Raw genomic sequence first — 18,440 nt, forward strand, 5'->3', positions numbered from 1 at the left:
CACAAAAATCTGGCTTCTGGGTTAAGTGGCATAATCGCAAAGAGCCAGCTCTCAACATCCCCTTTCTTCTCAGAACAGATTCATCACTTAACTACATATGATACATATCTATATTTGATGACATCAACTCAAGCAACAGTACTCTTGTGTTGACACCTTTTCATGGGCATTGATTCAGTGATATTGAAGCATATCAGCCTTCAGCATACAGGTATTAACATCAATACCTTAATAGGTATCAAAGTGACTTTTTCCTTCCTACATTTTAAAAAAACCCTTCTGACACTCGTGAGATGACACTTCACAGCAGAGTGTAACACTTCGCAACATTTATTATCCTCTTTTCTAAGCAACAAACCTCAGCATCACCAGGACAAAAGCCAGTTTTTCAGCTACCACCCAACCCTCACCTCCTCACCAGCACTTCACAAGGTGTTCAGCTTCCAAATGCAAGTTCTTCCCTTGCTGATTTCTACACAGCTATTAAAGCAAAAAAACATGTGTGAGGGTCATGAGGCCATGGAGACGGATGGCACATGAGGCACAATCCATTGCCTTCTGCGCAGATGTCCAAATGAGGGCAGGAGAACCCTAGATGCAGGCAAGCAACAGGGGCTCTGCTGCCCGTGGTTCCCTGTCACTGAACCCACTGAAACAGGTACGATGTCCACCAAAGAACTTTATAAAAATCTCATCCTTCGTCTCTTCTGCAAAGTGGAAATGGGAGCACATCTCTGCCTCATGAAGGGTTTATGAAGGCTGCGACTCTGGAGGCAGAGGCAGAGCGGCAGTACCTCACACTGATTATTATCCTTTCAAGCAGATGTAATTACGCTAATGAAGGCTTGTCTGATGTTGAATTTTACAATCTAGAAGTGCAAAGTTCCCAGGATTAGTCTTTAGTGGTTAAAATTCAGTGGCAGCTGAAGGAGACTCTAGCAAAGATGGAAAAAATACTCTGGACTGGGGTCAGTTTTTCCTCCAGGAGATGCTTCACACACTGCTCAGCTGCCTGACTGGGAGCTGGGCAGTGTCTGTCTGAAGGATGCAGTGGGACACTCAGGGTGGTACTTAGTCCTCTTAGTCCACCTCTGCAGTCTCATCTGCTCCAAGCCCCCATTTGAACCTGGAGGGCCCATCTCCAAAGGAAAACCAGTCCCATGCTTGTCTCCAGCACTTCACCATTTCAGCCTCCTCTCCCCACGCCCCCATCTCCTCTGAAGACCTCCCTCGGAAGGCAGCGAGGGGAATGGGATGTTGCTCAGGGGGATGCCCAAACAGTTACTGGCATGAAAAAAAATTTTGACCCCTGGCCTCATATAATTTGGGCTACTTAACAGGCATGTGGAAATCTTTTTGCTTTCCCCAAACAGAACAGTACCGGGCATTTTCTACAGAAACTTCATGACAAAACCCCCTTAGCTGCTGTAGAGGCAGAAAGGTTCTTGAATTAATCATCAGAACAGCAGGGAATTAAGAAACCTGAGGAGAGTAATGTACCAGAGTTTTGTTAGATAGAAGCTTTAGAAAAAAAAAAAATCCAGACTTACTTTGTTTCAAGCACCTCAGAAGCTGAGAGAATTCGGTACATCTGGCTGCAGCTGTCACTTCACTTTGTAATTTAATCTCATTGAGGTGCATTATGTCAAATAATTATCTTAATGAAGACTCTAATGGGAGAAGGGAGGAAAATAATAGAAATTCTTTGAAGAAACAAAGCTGCGAAGTTGCTTTGTTTTTAACCTGGCACTGATGTGGCTCCCCCTCCTTTGGCTCTTGCCCTTACAGAGCTGTCCTGTCTGCCTCTCTTTCAAAAGTAGCATGTTTCAGATGCTGCCCCAGTGATGGATTTTTGCATCTTAGATACAACACCACATTTGCTGAGTTTTAAACAACCCAACATGTATAACCAGCTCTCAGTTCAAGCAAGACCAGCCCTCCAAGTCCTGCTGCTTCCCTGTTACCTGCAGAGCACTGACTCCAATGTCAAGTTTCTGAGCGCACCAGTTTTGAAGTCCTCCAGGATGTTGGCCAAATTTAGAATCATAGAATCATTCAGGTTGGGAAAGACCTTTAAGATCATTGAGTCCAACCGTAAACCTAGGACTGCCAAGTCCACCACTAAACCATGTCCTTAAGTGCCACATCTTTAAAATACCTCCAGGGATCGTAGCTCAACCACTTCCCTGGGCAGGCTGTTCCAGTGCTTGGTAACCCTTTCAATGAAGACATTTTTCCTAATATCCAATCTAAACCTCCCCTGGCGCAACTTGAGGCTGTTTCCTCTCGTCCTGTCACTTGTTACTTGGGAAAAGAGACCAACAACAAAACTGGCCTTTATTGGCTGGTGTCCTCCTCTTCTGAGGCCCTTCAGCTACCTTATTTATATTTTATTTTGAAAAGCCATTGTGAAGTGATTTCATAAAGTCCTCATGTGATGATTTCCACCACCACCCATGCCCAGGATGTGTATCTCATGGTCATATTTGTCTTGAATTTAATTCAGGGGCCTGAAATTACACTTTCTTAGGTGAATAAACTATCTTCTATAGGCTAAGATTTATCCAACCTACCCAGGTTTCTGTGCATGAAACCTGAAAGAAAAACTCCCTGAAAATTAAATTAATCAAGTCAAATGAGTTTCCTTTCTTGCTGCCTGAAGGGATAACTTGAGAAAGAAAGGAAGTGTGTACTTCTTCCAGCATGGATGTGGTGGCAGAGGTAAATGAGCTCTTCCCCCAACTCAGCTCCACAGGTTTCCCAGTTAGCCTTGCCTAATGCTGCGGATACTCTCCAACTCATATGAGCTATCGCCCACCATTCCTGGAACAGCTGATTCCAGAGCTTCTAGAGTGAGAAAAAAAAAAAAAAGGAAGTAAATTTAGCCCATTTTTCGCAAATTAATGCAAAATGTGACATTTCACCTTTTTTTTAAAAAAAAAAAAAAAAGTATTTTTCCCCAGACTCCAAACACTTCTCTGACTCTGGAATATCAAATGTGTGATCCCACTGCAGAAACCTGTGTCCAGCCACTGCCACGGGTCTCGGGCATCCCCTGTTTTTCCAAAAGCACCCTTAGTTTCTCACAGAGTTTTGCTCCTCCTTGTGCTTTCTGGACAGCTTCCTGTAGAGGTAAAGTGCTCGCTCCTCCTCCCAGCTCTCGAAGAAGGTGCCGGCGATCTTTCTGCACAGGCGGTGTGCGTAGGTTTCCAGGAACACAGTGGTGTAGAGGATGCAGAAGAGCAGCCCCATGACGAGCAGCACGGAGGGGTTGGGAGGCTTCGGGGGGCTGATCCTGCAGTGGGCAGAGCTGAAGATCAGATAGTGGTGGTAGCTTTTTTCAAAGTCCTGAACTGGCAATTCTTCGTAAGGAAGCTGTAAAAGGTTCAAAAGATAGGGCAGGATCCCTATTTTAGCCTGAAATAAACAGAGTTAAAGTTAAATGGGGTAAGAACAAACCAAAATCAACAGGTTACTACAAAAACATCAGACTGGGGGTGTGTAATCACCATTACAGCTTGTTTGGGTGCATCAAGAGAAAGGCACTGAAGTACCTACACACTTCAGGTGCAGCGAGAATAACAGCATGATGTGTAGCTGCTGAGTATGCAGCACGGTGATACACGGTCCTGTCATCCTTACCTGCTGTTACAGAGATTGTAACATGTATTTGCTATGTGAGATTTACGATGAAAGACATAATCCAGACAGCAGTATTAGTGGCAGTATATTTGAACATTAGAGTTTTTTTCTAAGCCCTGATTATTTTACTGTAAATTAATCATAAGCAGGTATCTGGGCTAAGGAACCCCTGGGGCTGGGGAGGGAGGGAGGGAGGCTGCATGGTAGAAGAGAAAATCTAAAACACTAAATCAGAACCAGTCCAGATAAGGGGTATTAAAATAGATAGAAACTGGGGAGGTTTGTGAAAAGGATTGCACAGGGTGACAACAAAGCCAGTGAGCAGGACTTGCTCCCTAAAGGACAGCCAGTGTATTCACCTGCTTCCCCCTTCCTTTTGTGCTTGCGCCCACTCTGTGCTGCTGGGATGCCTGTTCCTCCACCCTGCCTAGGGAAGGGACCTGGAGATACGGGGATGTCTGACTGCCACGCGCTAGCAGCGTCTTTGCAGTGTGAGGCACTGTTTGCTCCCCTCCTCGCTCCCAAGGGGCTGTAACTTGGAGCGCGTACGTGCTGCTGTTTGGTGCGTTGGAGGGAGCAACTGAGGCTGTGCCTCTACCTCCTCCCCCCCAAGCTTGTTACGTTGCTGCTGCGGAAGGAAGTAAGGATTGTGTAAATAAGGCTACAAAGTCCGCAGTCCCCAGCGCTGCCTCCCGTGACATGATACGCTGCGGGGTCCCCACGCAGGGAAGGAGAGGGGACCCCAGTACTTACACTGTATTTGATGCTGAGAGTGACAGGCACCACGGAGAACTGAGCCGCCTTTCTCACCGCAGTGTCTGCCACGCTGAATGCGAAGTGGTCCATCGCCACGACCACCAGCATCAGCATCAGGGCCACAGTGAGGAGCATGGCTTGCACGAGGCACAACATCACTTCTTCCCGGGAAAACTTCAAGCCTGTTGGTCGAATGAAGTTTTTGGATGAGCCCACCAGCAGATGAGCTGCTTTTCTGTCCACAGCTAAGCGCTCCAGCTTCTTGGTGATGTAAAAATTGTCAAAGCAGAGGCTGGTGAGATAATTTTTCAAATACCAGGTGGACTCAAAACAGAGATAGAGCATGGAGAAGCCAGCGACCAGCTTGTTGCCTACTCGTACAGAGTCTTTGACCAGTACCTCAGCAGCCAAAAAGTCCCTCCCAATTTTCTCACCAGCAAGGTGCAGTTGTTGGTAAATCAAGGAGCTGTTCTTTAGCAATGAAAACTGAAAATGTCCATTCATAGGCTTATAAATATTAATGGAATGAGCAGTCTCTTGGATTGCATCCCCAAACTCCCAGGAAGCTGTGTCTAGCAGAGCAGTTGAGTTCAGAAGACTCTCAGCGGAATTCTTGCAGATGCACTTAATAACCTGCAGTATGGTTTTAATGTTGCTTATGATGTTGGGTGTTATGTTAACCACTACTATCATGCTGCAGGTCGACAAGAGAAGCTTCCGGCCTTGTTTGGTACCTAATGTTGGCATGATCATACTGAAGACACAACGGGCTGGATGCACCAAGAAAAGGGTCAGGAGAAGGAGCAGACTGAAGGGGATGGCCATTGCAACAGAGAAATGCCAGGAGTACTCCAGGGAAGCAAACATCCAGTTGTAAAAGAGGCCACCTGTCACCGCTGTAATGCAGGAACACTGCAGAAACAAGGTCCACAGCTCTCTGCCATTTGCTGGGACTGGCTTGGAGTAAACCGACCATAGGTCTGCTGTGGTCCTGCACACCTTTGGGAACAGAAAGTCTTCACAGTAGACACGGGCTCTCATCCTGTGAAAACAACAAGTACCAGGATGTTAGCAGGGGAAGTATGGAAAAGCACTACTAAGGGGGCTTGCTTGAGATGCTCGCCCATGGGTCTTTACAATGTCCTTCTCTGAGTGCCTCTGGTCTCGCTTCTCAACTGCTCTGCTAACCTAAGAGGCTGGGACTGAGATCTTCCCTAGAAGCATGCAGGACAGGAAAGTTCAAGGCATTTCTTGAAAGATCAAATAACAACTACAGTGCAACTGCTCCTCCTCTAATGCAAGCACAGGAAAGCATTGTATTATTCTACAAAAATCATAATGAAGTCATTCAGAGGGCTGACCTCATTGACAGTGGCTGAGCGTGTCTTTAGTGGTTATTCAGAGGATGCTGGAAGAAGGAGGAGGCGGCTCCTGTGGAAATCATTAGACCGGCTCTGTAATTAAAAGGTGTTCAATGGATAAGAGGCAGTAGAGTGGGAGGTTCTTCTCTCCCTGCCTCTGCAGAGGAGACCAAACAAAAATCTGCAGGTTTAAGAGTGACAAACACAGAACCGATCAGAGAAAACAGTCCCACGCTGAGACTCCAGTGCCAGAGGAAATCTCCAAGGACAAGAATTTGGCCATTGCAGACAGGATGAAATGTCCCATAAAGCTATTTAAATATCCAGTGAAAACAAACATATGGGAAGGAATATAATTTCTCAGGCCTCACATCTGGAGTGACTCTCCAGAGACCAGAAAACCTGGTGGGGAGAAGCAGCCTCTCCCCAGGATTAAACCCAGTCAGGCCATCCCCATCTCCCCCGCCCAACAGAAGCCTCAGTTATCCTTTGAGGGAGAATTTTGATTAGCGAAGGAGGTTTCTGAATGGAAAAAGGCCATGTAACAGCTATCAAGACAGAGGGAAGGAGAGGGATTAAAGCAGACATTACATACCCAGTGGCAAAGAGGTGACCCAGTCTTGCTCGAAAGCTCTCCATGCTCCAGTGCCTTATTGCTGAGAGAGAATCCTGGATGCAGGTGCTGGGAGACGCAGGATGGGAAACCAAGGCAGCTGGCATCAGAGAGCCAGCACTCAAAAAAAAAAAAAAAAAAAAAGACCTTTTAAGGCAATTCAGATCAGCAATGCTGGCAATTCCTGAAGCGTGTAGGCAAACCTGGTGTGTGAAGCTCAAGGAATAACTGTGCTACAGGGCACAGCCAGGATGCACAGCACTGCTTGGGCATTACACTTCTTCTGATCTTACTGTTGTTGCGGAGGCTTATTTTCATGACACATAGCTGAAAAAAAATGAGTCAATGGCATATGGACTGACAAAGATGGAACAAGCATCACATGGAACGTGGGGTGTCACCACCCGTTGTGGGGAAATCAGCTGTCTCATTCCAGCTGACTTGTCGTCCCACTGCCCACTAGCGAGCAGCAAGGTTGAGATTTCTGCCAGAGAGAAGGGAAGCTTTTCCTCTTTCAGATATTACTCATGGCACAAAGGGCATGGTAGGATCCAGCAAACCATGTTCTGAGAATTGTTCACCTTTTCTGGCAGGCTGCTGTTCCCTGCTGAAACAGTGAGCTCATGTGCCGGATACACAAACTGCTTAACGGCTCGTCTCATAGTCCTAGCAGAGGAAGATTTAGCTTCAAGCTTGAACCTTTCCCAATTCCCTATAGCCAGAAAATCCACTAAAAAGCAGGCCCTGCCACAGGCAGGATTCCCAAAGCGCTGAGAAGCTCCCAGAAGTGCAAGCCAGGACATGTGGTCCCCATGGGACCAGCTCGCCTGAACCCTGGGATCTGCAGGGCCCAGATCTTCAGCCACTAAACTCACTTGCCAGGAGACAAGGACCAGCCTGTGGGGTTTGCTCCTCAGCTGTGCTTCCAACAAAGAGGATTCCCCCTCCTCCGATCAGCTGGCAGACAAGAAACACGTACCACCGCTGCCTACCCTCTCGCACTGAGCTCCCGCTTTACAGGAGCCTTCCCTGGCTCCCACCAAACCCACTCCCTTGCCAGACACTCTCACACTAAGCCACGGCTTGTGGGCAAAGGCGACACAGCTCATCCAGCCGCCGATGAGCCCTCGCCTTATGGCGACCCGCTGTCCTGTGCTGAGCCGAGCCCTCCTGCCGGATGGGAACCGCCGGGCCCCCGGGATGTTCTCATGCTTCCCTGGGCGGGAGAGGGCAAAGGGCTGGAGGTCAGCCCTGTCCTGGCTGCCCCCGGGGATGGAGCACATGGGGGTCTGCTCTTTAGCGAGCGGTGGGAGAGCAGCACCTTCCCCAGGGGACATGGCCAGACCCCACAGCAGTGGCAGTGGTTTGAGGACGAGCAATCATGAGCACAGGCAGGCAGAGCAAACCTCTGCCAGCTTTCTGCCCGCTTCCTCAGCCCTGCCTGAAGGTACCAGACAAGGTCCTTTCCACCCTTGCTGCTTCACGCAACAACTCTGCTTTGTTGCTAGAGTTTTTCTTTTTCTCACATGGCTGGTAGAGCAAAAGTTTCTTCCTGGTGCCTTGGAGCACAGACACCGAACGGGAAACTCTGACTGGCTCCAGCTGGGAAGAGGCACCAGCCAGGCGGGCGTGAAAGAAGTGCCATTTGTTTGGAGCATCCATAGCAATTGCTTGCACAGGCCATGAATTAGGTCTTAAATTCAATTTGCAGACTATAAAAGGCCACCCCAAAAGGCCCATTGCTGTATATGGAAAACGCATCAGGATTTCCTTAATCAGTGTTCTGAGACTAAACTTCTTTCTCGCTGTATTTCTGAGCTAACTGATTTCACCAGCCCCTGGGACCCCATCCAGGCTAAGCAGGTAGCTTTCTGGGCAGAAAAAAATACGTTAGCAATGAAGAACAAAAAAAACTCAAGTCCACAACATAGTGATGATGTTTTCCGAGCCTGCCGCATCATCTGGCAAAGGAGAGCCGGAGGGGCGAGGGCTGGGGAGCAGGACCCGGGCAGGACCGCGCATCTCGGCGAAGCAACTGTGACATCTTGCGGCCACATCCTGCTGAAGTGCCTCAAGGTCTGTCTGCTTTTCAGCTCAGAAACCAAAGTCTGTGAGTGGGAGACTTCTAAGGAAAACTCAGAAAGCGAAGGAGAAACGGGAGGCTGGAGAGCCGGTGATGGGGATGCGTACGCTGCATCCCCCGGGATGGTCTGAGGTGCCTTTTCCCACCTCGTGTCCCTGGGGATCTTGTGGCCCAGCTCCCAGGTGGTATAAAGGGGCTTTGCTTTCTTCACAAGCTCCAGTCTCTATAGAGCTCAAGCTACAAAATTTTTTAACATCCCTGATTTAGACTTTTTAACATTACAGTAGGAGACCAAGAGACCCACACTCCTGCACCTAGCTTGCTGTAATATAACACAGCGACAGAGGGTTTCGTTTGTATCGCAGCCAGAGAGCATAGCCTGGCTGTGCTCCGATTAGGGGTGGTGACTGAGTTGTATCGGCCAGGACACAGATTTTAAATCCCTTTCCCCTTTGTCAACTGTCGTGCTCACAGAGCTGGTCTCAGGGCAGTCGGAGCAGGAGCCTCTTGCCAAGACACCTGCCAGTTCAGCCTGCAGTGAAGGGTAACCCCGCGGCGGCGGTGATGACGGGAGGGGGTGCCACGTAATGGAGCAGCTGCATCACGGGTAGAGCAGGGGGTACGTGAACTCTACAGCTTAAGATAATGACTGGGTAAAGAAGATGAACAGGAGGTGAAAAACAGGGTGATTTAAGGCTGAAGACATTTCTCCATCGCAATATCATCAGCACCTGCTGATCATGTTATTCTACCAATTCAAGAAATTGAGGGTGTGGGGAAGATTAGCCCATTAGTGGTGATTCTTTGCTTATTAAATCACATGCAAATGAACAATTTATGGTGATACAGAGCCAGGTCATGTCTTCGGTTTCTGCTATAAAAATACAGAAAAATCCCAGCAACATCCTTTCAGTGACTGACGAGGGATAAATCTGATATGGGAACCAAGGCTATCTAACCTGCAATAGCTGAATTTCCCCTATCATGCTGGGCTTTCATTTGTTTCTGGAATATTTCCCTTTCTCTCCTGAACTGCCAGCATTGCTGCCGAGTGCAAACCAGCTGAGCGCAGCCCCAGGATCACTCACCGCCTTAAAGCTCTTCTGTGTGAACAGTTTGTAAAGCAACTTGAATGCTTCGGGGATAAAAGACACTAGAAACGCTTTCCTACTGTAAATAAACCAGGATGATTTTCCTCCAAGCGTCTCAGGAGAATATGTGGCTGTTGGTCCAGGATTGGATGGGGAACATCAAAGGAGTAAAGCAGAGATATTCTGGATGTTGAATTCCAATGAGAGTGGCATTTCCTGTTAATTAAAATTCACAAACAGGCTGCTAATGTGAATAGCATTTGTGGTGGTTGTTGGATTTTTACATTCCTGAAGAAATGATGCATAGGCAGGCAAAGTTCCTTTAAAATAACATAGCTGAAGTCACAGAAGGTTAGTACAGCACTTGAAATGCTCTTTCCTGGGAATTTTCCTATCTGTACTCACATCACAGACCGTTGAAGAATAACAGTGTTGACTTACCGTGAAGAGCTTCTTTTGGCAAATTTTAGTACTAGCAGCAGCAAATGGAGTTAGAAATTACTCACAGGCCAGTTCACCCTTAAACCCCAGAAACATCAAATCTTAAAATCTCCATCTGAAAAAACATTTTAAAAAAATCAAGCATGCCAGAGTAGTCCTGCTCTCACAGATACCTGGATATGAAAAAGCAGAATAAGGTAATGCTGTTATCCACATACCTTAAATCAGGTCCCAGGGCTGAGAAGCCCTGGGAAATGCAGAGGCTGCTGATAGAGCTGGCAGAAGTCAGGTCCTTGACTAAAGTGGATGCTTAGGATCCAGGTGCTCCTCACACCTTTCCCAGGTCTGCCCAGGCCCCATTGTGTGACTGTGGGTAAGTCACCGATCTGCTCTCCGCCTCATTTTCCCGTGTCCAGCGTGGAGATAATAAACCTTCCCTGGCTGTGTTTGTGAAATACCTTCCAAACTCTGGACAGAAAGTGCCAAAGAAGTGCCAGGACACTGGGAGCGATTTTTGGGGACTTCTATACAACCTCTGTGGTCTTAGTTCTGCTTTCACGCCCAAGTAACTGGATTCAACTAGGACACACCGGGCAAGAGCTGAGACCTTAAATCCATGACCCCCTACATCTGCAGCAGAGCCGTACTGGATGTTACCCTTTGAGCCTCGAAATTAGATGATCCAAAGGCTCTCACTGCCTGTCCTCCAGGCTGCAGGGATGGAGGCAGACCTGTGCCAGTGACCGATTCCGATCCCCGGCAGCTCTAGCCATGGCAGGGCAGCGGGATAGCACGGCTCCTTCCTGCGGCTCCCTGCCACGCAGGGCACAGCCCGTTCCCTGGCCCCGGGACAGCGACACCATCCCGGTCACGGGACAGCTGGCTAGGAAAGCAAACTGCTGTGAGCGATTTTCCCTCTGCCATTCAGCCCATCTTCACTAAGGTATGATGAGGAGCATCCATGCAGAACGACAGTGCCCAAACCCACCGTGCAGCCGGCACGGAGCTGCCCTGGGGAAGCGGGACATTGATACTGGGTATCCCCAGCAAAGGCAGCTGCCGGTGCTGCACCTCTTTAGCACAGTAGCCCTGAGATGCTGGGCTAGGAGCCTTCCCAGGCTAGTTGCTCCTCTGCTTAACAGGGCTCCATTTTTGGCTCAGACTGGAAAGGAAACCTCACTGCCCTCCTGCTCCTCCTGGGGATCCACTGCCCAAATCAGGGGGGTAAGCTAGGGGAGGGGGAGGCTAAGGCTTTGCTTTTCTTCTCTCCATCTACAGAGCAAAGAGGACAATGTGATGTGCTAACAAATGTGCTTTATTGTACATTTTCCACAATCATTACGGGCTTTCTTGAACTTATGGATTTTCTTGAACATTAAAAATTTTCTTGAACATTAAGGATTTTTTTTTTTTTTTTTTTTTTAACTTGACTGATCAAAGTTCCCCATTCAACTGGTTTTGGCGGTTTTTGGTTCAACCTCCCCAAGTCCCTACCTACCATGTGACCCCCCTAGGGTAATCCCCTGCAGCAGCAGCTGTGGCTGGTGAGCATCTCCCAGCCAGCTCTCTCACCAAGCCCCAGAGTTTATCAGCAGCATAGAAGTAGAGGGTGTGCGCTGGATCCCTACCCTGGGCCAGTCTGCCTTGCCCGCTCCACCAGTTTAGACCATCAGAGAAAACTGTCTCAGCACAGGGATCCAGTTACTCACCTTCCCTAAACCAAGAATCAGATCCTTCATGTTTCACTCCATCTATTTCAATGATTGATCTTTTAAATTAAATATTTTAGGTTTTTACAGAAAAAAAAATCGGATAAAATGGTGATTAAAATCACAGTCAATTTGCAATGCTTTCATTGAAAGTACCCAAGCAACCTGATCTAAAAAGATGTTAAGAATCAAAGCCTGTTTTTCAGAAATGTCAGTAATATTCCAATGCAACTTGCCCACTGACCTGTGACTCAGCGGGTCGCTCATGAGTGAGTCAATCTCACAAACCTAAGACTGGCCACATTCACCAACGGTGAAACACCACCGATGTCCAAAGTTATGTCAGAAATTAATTTGGTCCCAAGCTCCCATCTGTGTACTCAGTGCAAAGAACCAGGCAGCAATTACTGTCCCAGGTTTTCAAAACACTGAATGTTTGGAAACAAACTCTTGCCTTCCTGTTTCCAAAGCATGGAGTAACGCACCGAGTCCTGCCGACACATTTCCTGAATCATCCCTTCACGCACAAACCTGAAGAAATAGTCTTCATCCTCCATGAGAGAATTACTCATGAGATGGTAATGAGACCCTGTCCTTCACATCCCGCTAGAAGCACCTGGCCACGCCGCCTCCCCTGGGTCAGATTCTGATACGCTCACTCACATTGGGTTGCACGTAAATAATCCAGTTGCCTCCACCCTGTTCCCAGGGCTACTCTCCAAAATGAGGTAGGGTATCAGAAGCTAGAGCAGCAAAGCTCGCTAGCTTTCATGAGGGGAGAGGCAGCTACCCTAAGATTCTTGATGCCTACAGGGATGTCCAGTTAACAACCACCTACGACAGATGGACTCTGGGAGAGTCTGATTGGTAACTGTGGAAGGTGGGGAACGATCATCAGAAAAAGTAACAAATGGATGTTGCGACACTGACCAGTATTTTTAAAAATAAAATTAAACCAGAGGGGCCCACACAGTGTGAGCAGCCATGTGGCTTTCTTCCTGCGCATACTCTGACGATTCCAGTGCCCAAGGCCTAAGCGAGAGAGTCCTTCTCCAGGGGTGGCTTTGTTCATATTTTATTTAGTGCACTTAAAGTGACATTCTCTACAGCTGTCAAGAGTGAGGTTGCATTTTCCACATGGATGTTGGCCCATGCAGGGAAGGTCCCCAGCTGGAAGATGCTCTTGGCCCATGTGTTCATAGCCAAGCTAAGAAGCAGAACTCCCATAAGATTCATGAGCAACCCAGTTCTTGCCTACAAAAGAAATACAAAGACAACTGTTGAGTTTAGACTGGACATCTACAGCATGTGAAGCATGAAGCTATTTGAATATAAACATTACAAAAATGGAAATTAATTGCCATTAATATTAGCAACATCTTAAGCAGGCTTTCTTAAGCCACAAAGGCCATTCTGCAGATGCTTACCAAGCTTTGATCCATCAAAAACATTAACATCTGCCTAGCCTCAGGAATGTGAGCAGAAACTGGGACTGAGCCTAATTTCACTCGTACACTTTATTTCTCTGCGCTGGGGAACTTATCCTGCACCCAGAAACCTATAAAAGTTGAGCTGTTGACACTGGCAGGAACAGGAGCAGAGTCTGGGAGATGCTGAGCACATTCAAGACCAGCTTTGTCACCATTTGGAGCCACAGTGGCTCCAAATTTCACAGCGCCAGATTTTATACAGGTTCCTTCTGTGCCTTCAAACACTGCTGAGAACAGCACTAGACTTCTGCCTTTTCACTTTAGTACATTTTGAACTAGTAACACTCCTGAACATTCATTTTTTAAACACTCTGCTTCGGACTGACTTTTTTCAGCATTTTCTGCATCTAAAAGAACTTACCATGTCCTTGACCATCAAGTGTCCAGAAGAAAACGCAATTGAGTTAGGAGGTGTTGAGACTGGCAGCATGAAGGCGTAGGAGCATCCTATAGTTCCTGGTATCATTAAATAGAGGGGATTTACTTTCAGACGAATGGCCTTGAAAAACAGAAAGCAACAGAAATTGCACCTTGGGGATTCAGACTCATAGGTAGATATATCAAAAACCGCAAATATCAAGTGCACTCTGCAGAGCCCTATCCCACACTTCATGATAAACAATCACATATCTCGCCAACAACATCTGAAGGATTATTATCCTTCAGCATCCACATTATGCTGCAGGCACTTGCTTTGTTTCTTCCAAGGATTTCAAAGTGCCTGCAGCCCAGGAGCAGGAGAACCGTACAGTGCCTGTCCCAGCACAGACACAGCACAAACCTGCCCATCCAAGAGCAAGGGAGCAGAGGAGCAGCTGGTCTTGCCATGGGACTACCTTACCAGCTCTGCCAAGACAGGCAGAAAGATGATAATAGTGGCTGTGTTGCTGGCAAACTCCGTGAATAAGGCGATGACAATCGTGACGAGGATGACAGCCACGGGTGGAGGGACGCTCTCCAAGGGATGCAGACGGCCTCCTATCCAGACAGACAAACCAGACTCCTGCAGAAGGAGGAGCAAACAAGCTGGAGAGCAGAGCTCCTACATCCCTGCACGTGAACTGATTCTTTCCTACAACAACCTTCACTGACCCACACAAGCACCTCTGTGCCATGTCCTCAGGGTATTTAACAGCAAGCAGTTTGAAAGGAGATGCAAAATCTCTTAACCTCCTTAGTTAACTGCTGCACATTAGGAGTTGAGGAACATGTTCTTCATGTCTCTAGGAGCTGAGGAACATGTCCTTCAAGTGTTGTGACTCCACAGACACAAACTTCCCAGAGCCAAATGAGAACCCCAGGTGACACCCTCATAAAATCCAACTCTGTTGGGCAGGATGACTGCAACATAGCATCTGCAGCGGGCCTCACCTCGCAGCCCTTCGCCATAGCAAAGCCTCCTCCAAGCAACAAGATGATGTTCCAGGGCACCGTCTCTTGGGCCTTCCTCCAAGTCAGCAAGGGCTGCGTCTCAGTGTTTGGTGCTAGATGAGAGAGAACCGCTGTGTCAAACACCCACCCAACGAGGAGCACATCAGTCATCACCTGACAGAGTGATGTCATGAGCCTGACATCAGTGCTGAAGCTCACTAACCATAAGTTGCTGGTGGTTAAAATATATATATGAGTCTCTTAAGGTAGAAAATTAAAAGATCATTTAACTGAATATCAGATCTTAAAAAAAAAAGGAAAAGAAAAGAAATTCTAGCACTTGAAGATTTCTTTGAGGTTTTCTTGAGGGAACATTTAATATCAGGCTCATTTTCTCTCTGTAACAGATATAAACATTGTCCTCAACAGATGGGAGTCCATGGAAGGAGGAAATTTTCTACCATTTGAATTATGATGTTACTAATTTTCCACTTGCCATTCAACAGCCGGTGAATTTTATAGCAAAGAGCTCATCTCCCCTAAAGGCCATCTCTTAATACATGATGAAGTGAGCTCTGTCATATGGAAGGATGCACTAATGGGACTGTAATTTTCTGTTGAACAAGGACACGCATATTTTATCCAGAGGAGGCCTGATTAAACGTCTTCCTGCATATGGACAACACAACAAATGTGCCTGACTCAGAGCAGCCGGCATTTTGTGCCCACAGACCCCATGCAGTGCTGCACCATCCACAAAGGGCCTTCAGCAGCTGTATCTCCACATTAAGACCATCTCTTTTTCCAAGTGACTTATGAATTAAAATTTATATCTCATTGCTACTCAAGGGGACAGACCCAAGATCTCAAAAGACACCTGTTACCAAAACCTGCTGGAGCATTTGGGCTTTAGGAGTTTAAGTTCTAAATCATTCTGGGAACTGAGGAAGGGCCCCTATTTTTGAGTATGGACAACCCGCCCAGCTCTGCCCTTTCAGAGGTTCATGTTTCCCTCTGAGGGACAGGACCTGTTTGGGAGTCCGCAACCAAACCCCTGTTTCACAATCAGTCTGCTATGGTAAACCAGCACTGATTTCAGTTCACTTCAACCTTCTAGGGCATCATCTCTCACAGCTACATGAGCAACTGAGTCATTCCTGCAATCGGCAGTAGGGCAGTGACTGCTGAACCTCTACTGGCACTTCAGAAAAAAAAACACTCTACATGATCAAATTGCACCTTCAAACCACGCTGCTCCAGACTGCCAGCGCAGCTGCTGTGGGCTGGTGCAGGTCCAAGGTGGGATAGTCTTGGCTTTTGCTCCATGCCTGTGCTGTTAGAGCACAGGCAAGCGCAGAGTCCCTGCCCGGAGGGTCTCCTACTCACCTTTCAAGTCAAACCACCACCTGAAGGAAGGTTTTTGCGAAGGGAAGAAGAACAGTATAATCACAATGGTGATTCCTGTAACCGCATCCGAGATAAACCTGTCCAAAAGCAGCAGAAACACTGATAAGAAGAAAAAGCCCACAGAATTACACAGTTTATGAGAACAGGGATTTACCAAAGAAGATTACAAGTTTCCATCAGGTCTGAACAATGTTCCTTGTTCACATTTCTTTTCTTTTTAATTCCCTGTTGAGCTACATTTCTAAGACGGGCTTTGAATCCCCTAGAAAAACTGCCCTGCAAAGGTAAAAACCAAGATCTAATCCCCACCACACTGAAGCTCTGGCTGTTCTGCTTGTGGAGTCATGGTCAGTCCATGAGGGGTTATGAGGACAACCTTCCCCAGCTCGTTGCAGGGAGGAAGAGAGGCAGAGCCCAGACCATCTTATTTATATGGGCTCTTTGCAAAATGCTCAGGTTCTAAGGTGAAAGGCAGGCTTCATCCAACAGAGAGCTTAAACATGTTTTTGATTGTAAGGAGCTATTAACTGCTGAGGGAAAAGTCCATAACTGTTTTGTTGTATTCAGGAATCATTTATTAAGCTAGGGCTTTATGAAAAAAGAACAACAAACTATCAAGATATCTTCTGTTAAGAAATAACACCCTCTCTGAGCTTTAGCATTCCCCAACAGCTATATCCATTCGTCTTCCTGAGGTATGGATGTCACAGGAGACAGTAACTTGCCAAACAGACAGGATAGCACAAGGGGTGAGCTCCTGCCATCTCTCTTCAGTCTCCAGACCTCAAGTGAAATCAGTCAATTGCATGAAGAACTCAGTATTTCACTGTAAATGTACCTATAAACAGCGTTCCAAACATTCAAACCCTATGGATGGCCTCAGATAGACACATGCCAACTTCTCACCGGGCTTCATGTACCTCCTCTGGGAGACAGAAACAATAAAGCTGGCTCTGCTACTTGAAGCTCAGTTTAATTTATTCCAGAAAACCTGAGTAATAGAGTCATCACTGCAACCAGAAACCTAGGAATCTCCATGTCTTGAAAATGCTATTGAAAAATTTGACAGTGGAATGAAAATAAAATCTTACCCTGGTGCAAACAAGCTTGCCCAACCTGGAATGAATTTGGGATCCCTGGAGAAAAGCATGATTGCAAACACACAGAAGAAGAAGAAAATTGCCTGTTCTGCAAACCTAAAATGAAAAGAATTGTGGTTAAAAAGCTGACGTGCTAAAGGGGTGGATCCAAGCTAGGACAAGTACTGAGCTCAGGCTGCAGCAGCTTGGGTGAGAAGTTAGACTGGTTTTCTAAAAATAACTACAGTGAAACATTGGAATAGATTGTAAATCTATTTGCAAATATTGATATTCGCCAGCAATTATCTCTCACTGAAAGACATTACGGAGAGCAGATGGGCATCAGGAATGCCAGACCAGATGTCACAACAGGTGTATGCAAGGTTGACCCTCTGGCTGTGGCAGAGAGGAAGGGCCAAGCAGCTTCTCATGGTCATTCCTCTCACCGCTGCCCTTGGGGATGTCCCTAAGGCATGGTCAGCTGGGATGGCTTTGCTCCTGTTCAAGCAATGTAAAAGGATGGCTGAGACTCAAAGTGTATGGAGACAGCAGGAACAAACTTGAAGGTCAAAACCTAAGCAGTATCCCTTAGATATACGACAAACAGCAGGGTAAATGGCAATACCATTTGCTAAGTATCAGGCTTGACTCTAGTGAAGTCAAGATTTAACCAAGACAATGCCTCAAAACACTGTTTAAAATCTCTCTGAGCACAGGGAAGGGCATTTAAACCATTGGGCAGAGGCTTCTTGCATTGATTTTAAGTTATGGGGTTACTAATCAAATTGGTAGAGTACAGCTTAATGGACTTCCTCACTTCTAGACCTCAAAGTGGGACTTTGATTCTTTCAGAGACATTTTGCAGGCTGCTCGATAATGTACCGAATGGAACAACTAAACCAATTTCTCTCATTTACAGCACAGGCACAGACAAGTGTCTTTGAAGAACCACTCCACTTTCCACACAACAGCAATAATTACAATGTCGACAGCGTGACACAAACATCGTTGAATCTTCACAGCATTGCCATGAGTATGAAAATCTTATTTTACAGATGGAAAAACACAGACCATTTAAGGTTAAGACCTACACTTTCAAAAATCTTCACTAGCCCTGGTTGCCCAGAATATCAGTGACTGGTTGGCTGTACCTAGGGTCTGATTCTTGGAAACACTCAGTTTTTCCTGCTTCCTCCTTTTTTGGTATTTCTTGTAAGTCTAAAACTCATGCTTCTTTCTGCTGGTTCCTTTCTCCAAAATATGATCCCCATCCTTGCAATCTGCACCAAGCTTTTTCCAGAAGACAAGACCTTTGGGAAACTACAATAAGAAGCTAAAAGAGTCTTGTTCTTTCTTCAACTAATACATTTGGAGGAATTATTCAGAAAAAAATCTTG

General features: G+C 46.7%; 2 protein-coding genes across 5 annotated transcripts in view; both read right to left on the minus strand.

Moving 5' to 3' along the window:
* Positions 1-327: 327 nt before the first annotated feature.
* Positions 328-6,618, minus strand: OCSTAMP (osteoclast stimulatory transmembrane protein). Of its 3 annotated transcripts, none has more exons than XM_075438662.1 (3): positions 6,355-6,618; positions 4,396-5,440; positions 328-3,295 (listed from the first exon to the last, which is right to left on the minus strand). In XM_075438662.1, the coding sequence occupies exons 1-3, from the start codon at positions 6,477-6,479 to the stop codon at positions 2,993-2,995; spliced, it is 1,473 nt and encodes a 490-aa protein (XP_075294777.1). In that variant the 5' UTR covers positions 6,480-6,618; the 3' UTR covers positions 328-2,992. The 3 variants fall into 3 exon arrangements, with proteins under 3 accessions (XP_075294777.1, XP_075294776.1, XP_075294778.1); XM_075438661.1 differs by having other exon boundaries at positions 2,990-3,417; XM_075438663.1 differs by lacking the exon at positions 6,355-6,618 and adding an exon at positions 5,760-5,820 and having other exon boundaries at positions 2,990-3,417.
* A 4,684-nt stretch (positions 6,619-11,302) lies between these two features.
* SLC13A3 (solute carrier family 13 member 3) overlaps positions 11,303-18,440 on the minus strand; it is a 34,118-nt gene continuing 26,980 nt past the window's right edge. For both annotated transcript variants that reach the window (XM_075438433.1, XM_075438432.1), the window contains exons 8-13: positions 17,056-17,160; positions 15,944-16,041; positions 14,558-14,670; positions 14,028-14,189; positions 13,548-13,685; positions 11,303-12,950 (exon numbers count right to left, since the gene is read on the minus strand). In XM_075438433.1, coding sequence (XP_075294548.1) covers positions 12,765-12,950; positions 13,548-13,685; positions 14,028-14,189; positions 14,558-14,670; positions 15,944-16,041; positions 17,056-17,160 — 802 coding nt within the window. In that variant the 3' untranslated portion in view covers positions 11,303-12,764. The remainder of the gene's footprint in view (positions 12,951-13,547; positions 13,686-14,027; positions 14,190-14,557; positions 14,671-15,943; positions 16,042-17,055; positions 17,161-18,440) is intronic.

The sequence above is a fragment of the Opisthocomus hoazin genome, chromosome 18 (assembly GCF_030867145.1).
Source record: "Opisthocomus hoazin isolate bOpiHoa1 chromosome 18, bOpiHoa1.hap1, whole genome shotgun sequence".
Classification (NCBI taxonomy): Eukaryota; Metazoa; Chordata; class Aves; order Opisthocomiformes; family Opisthocomidae; genus Opisthocomus; species Opisthocomus hoazin.

What these genes read in the sequence shown, in the direction of transcription:
- OCSTAMP (XM_075438661.1), bottom strand. Translation starts at nt 6,479, where the DNA reads ATGCCAGCTGCCTTGGTTTCCCATCCTGCGTCTCCCAGCACCTGCATC. An exon ending in GGTCACCTCTTTGCCACTGG is followed by an intron (nt 5,441 to 6,354) that starts GTATGTAATGTC and finishes TTGTTTTCACAG; the next exon opens with GATGAGAGCCCGTGTCTACT. An exon ending in CTCTCAGCATCAAATACAGT is followed by an intron (nt 3,418 to 4,395) that starts GTAAGTACTGGG and finishes TGTTTATTTCAG; the next exon opens with GCTAAAATAGGGATCCTGCC.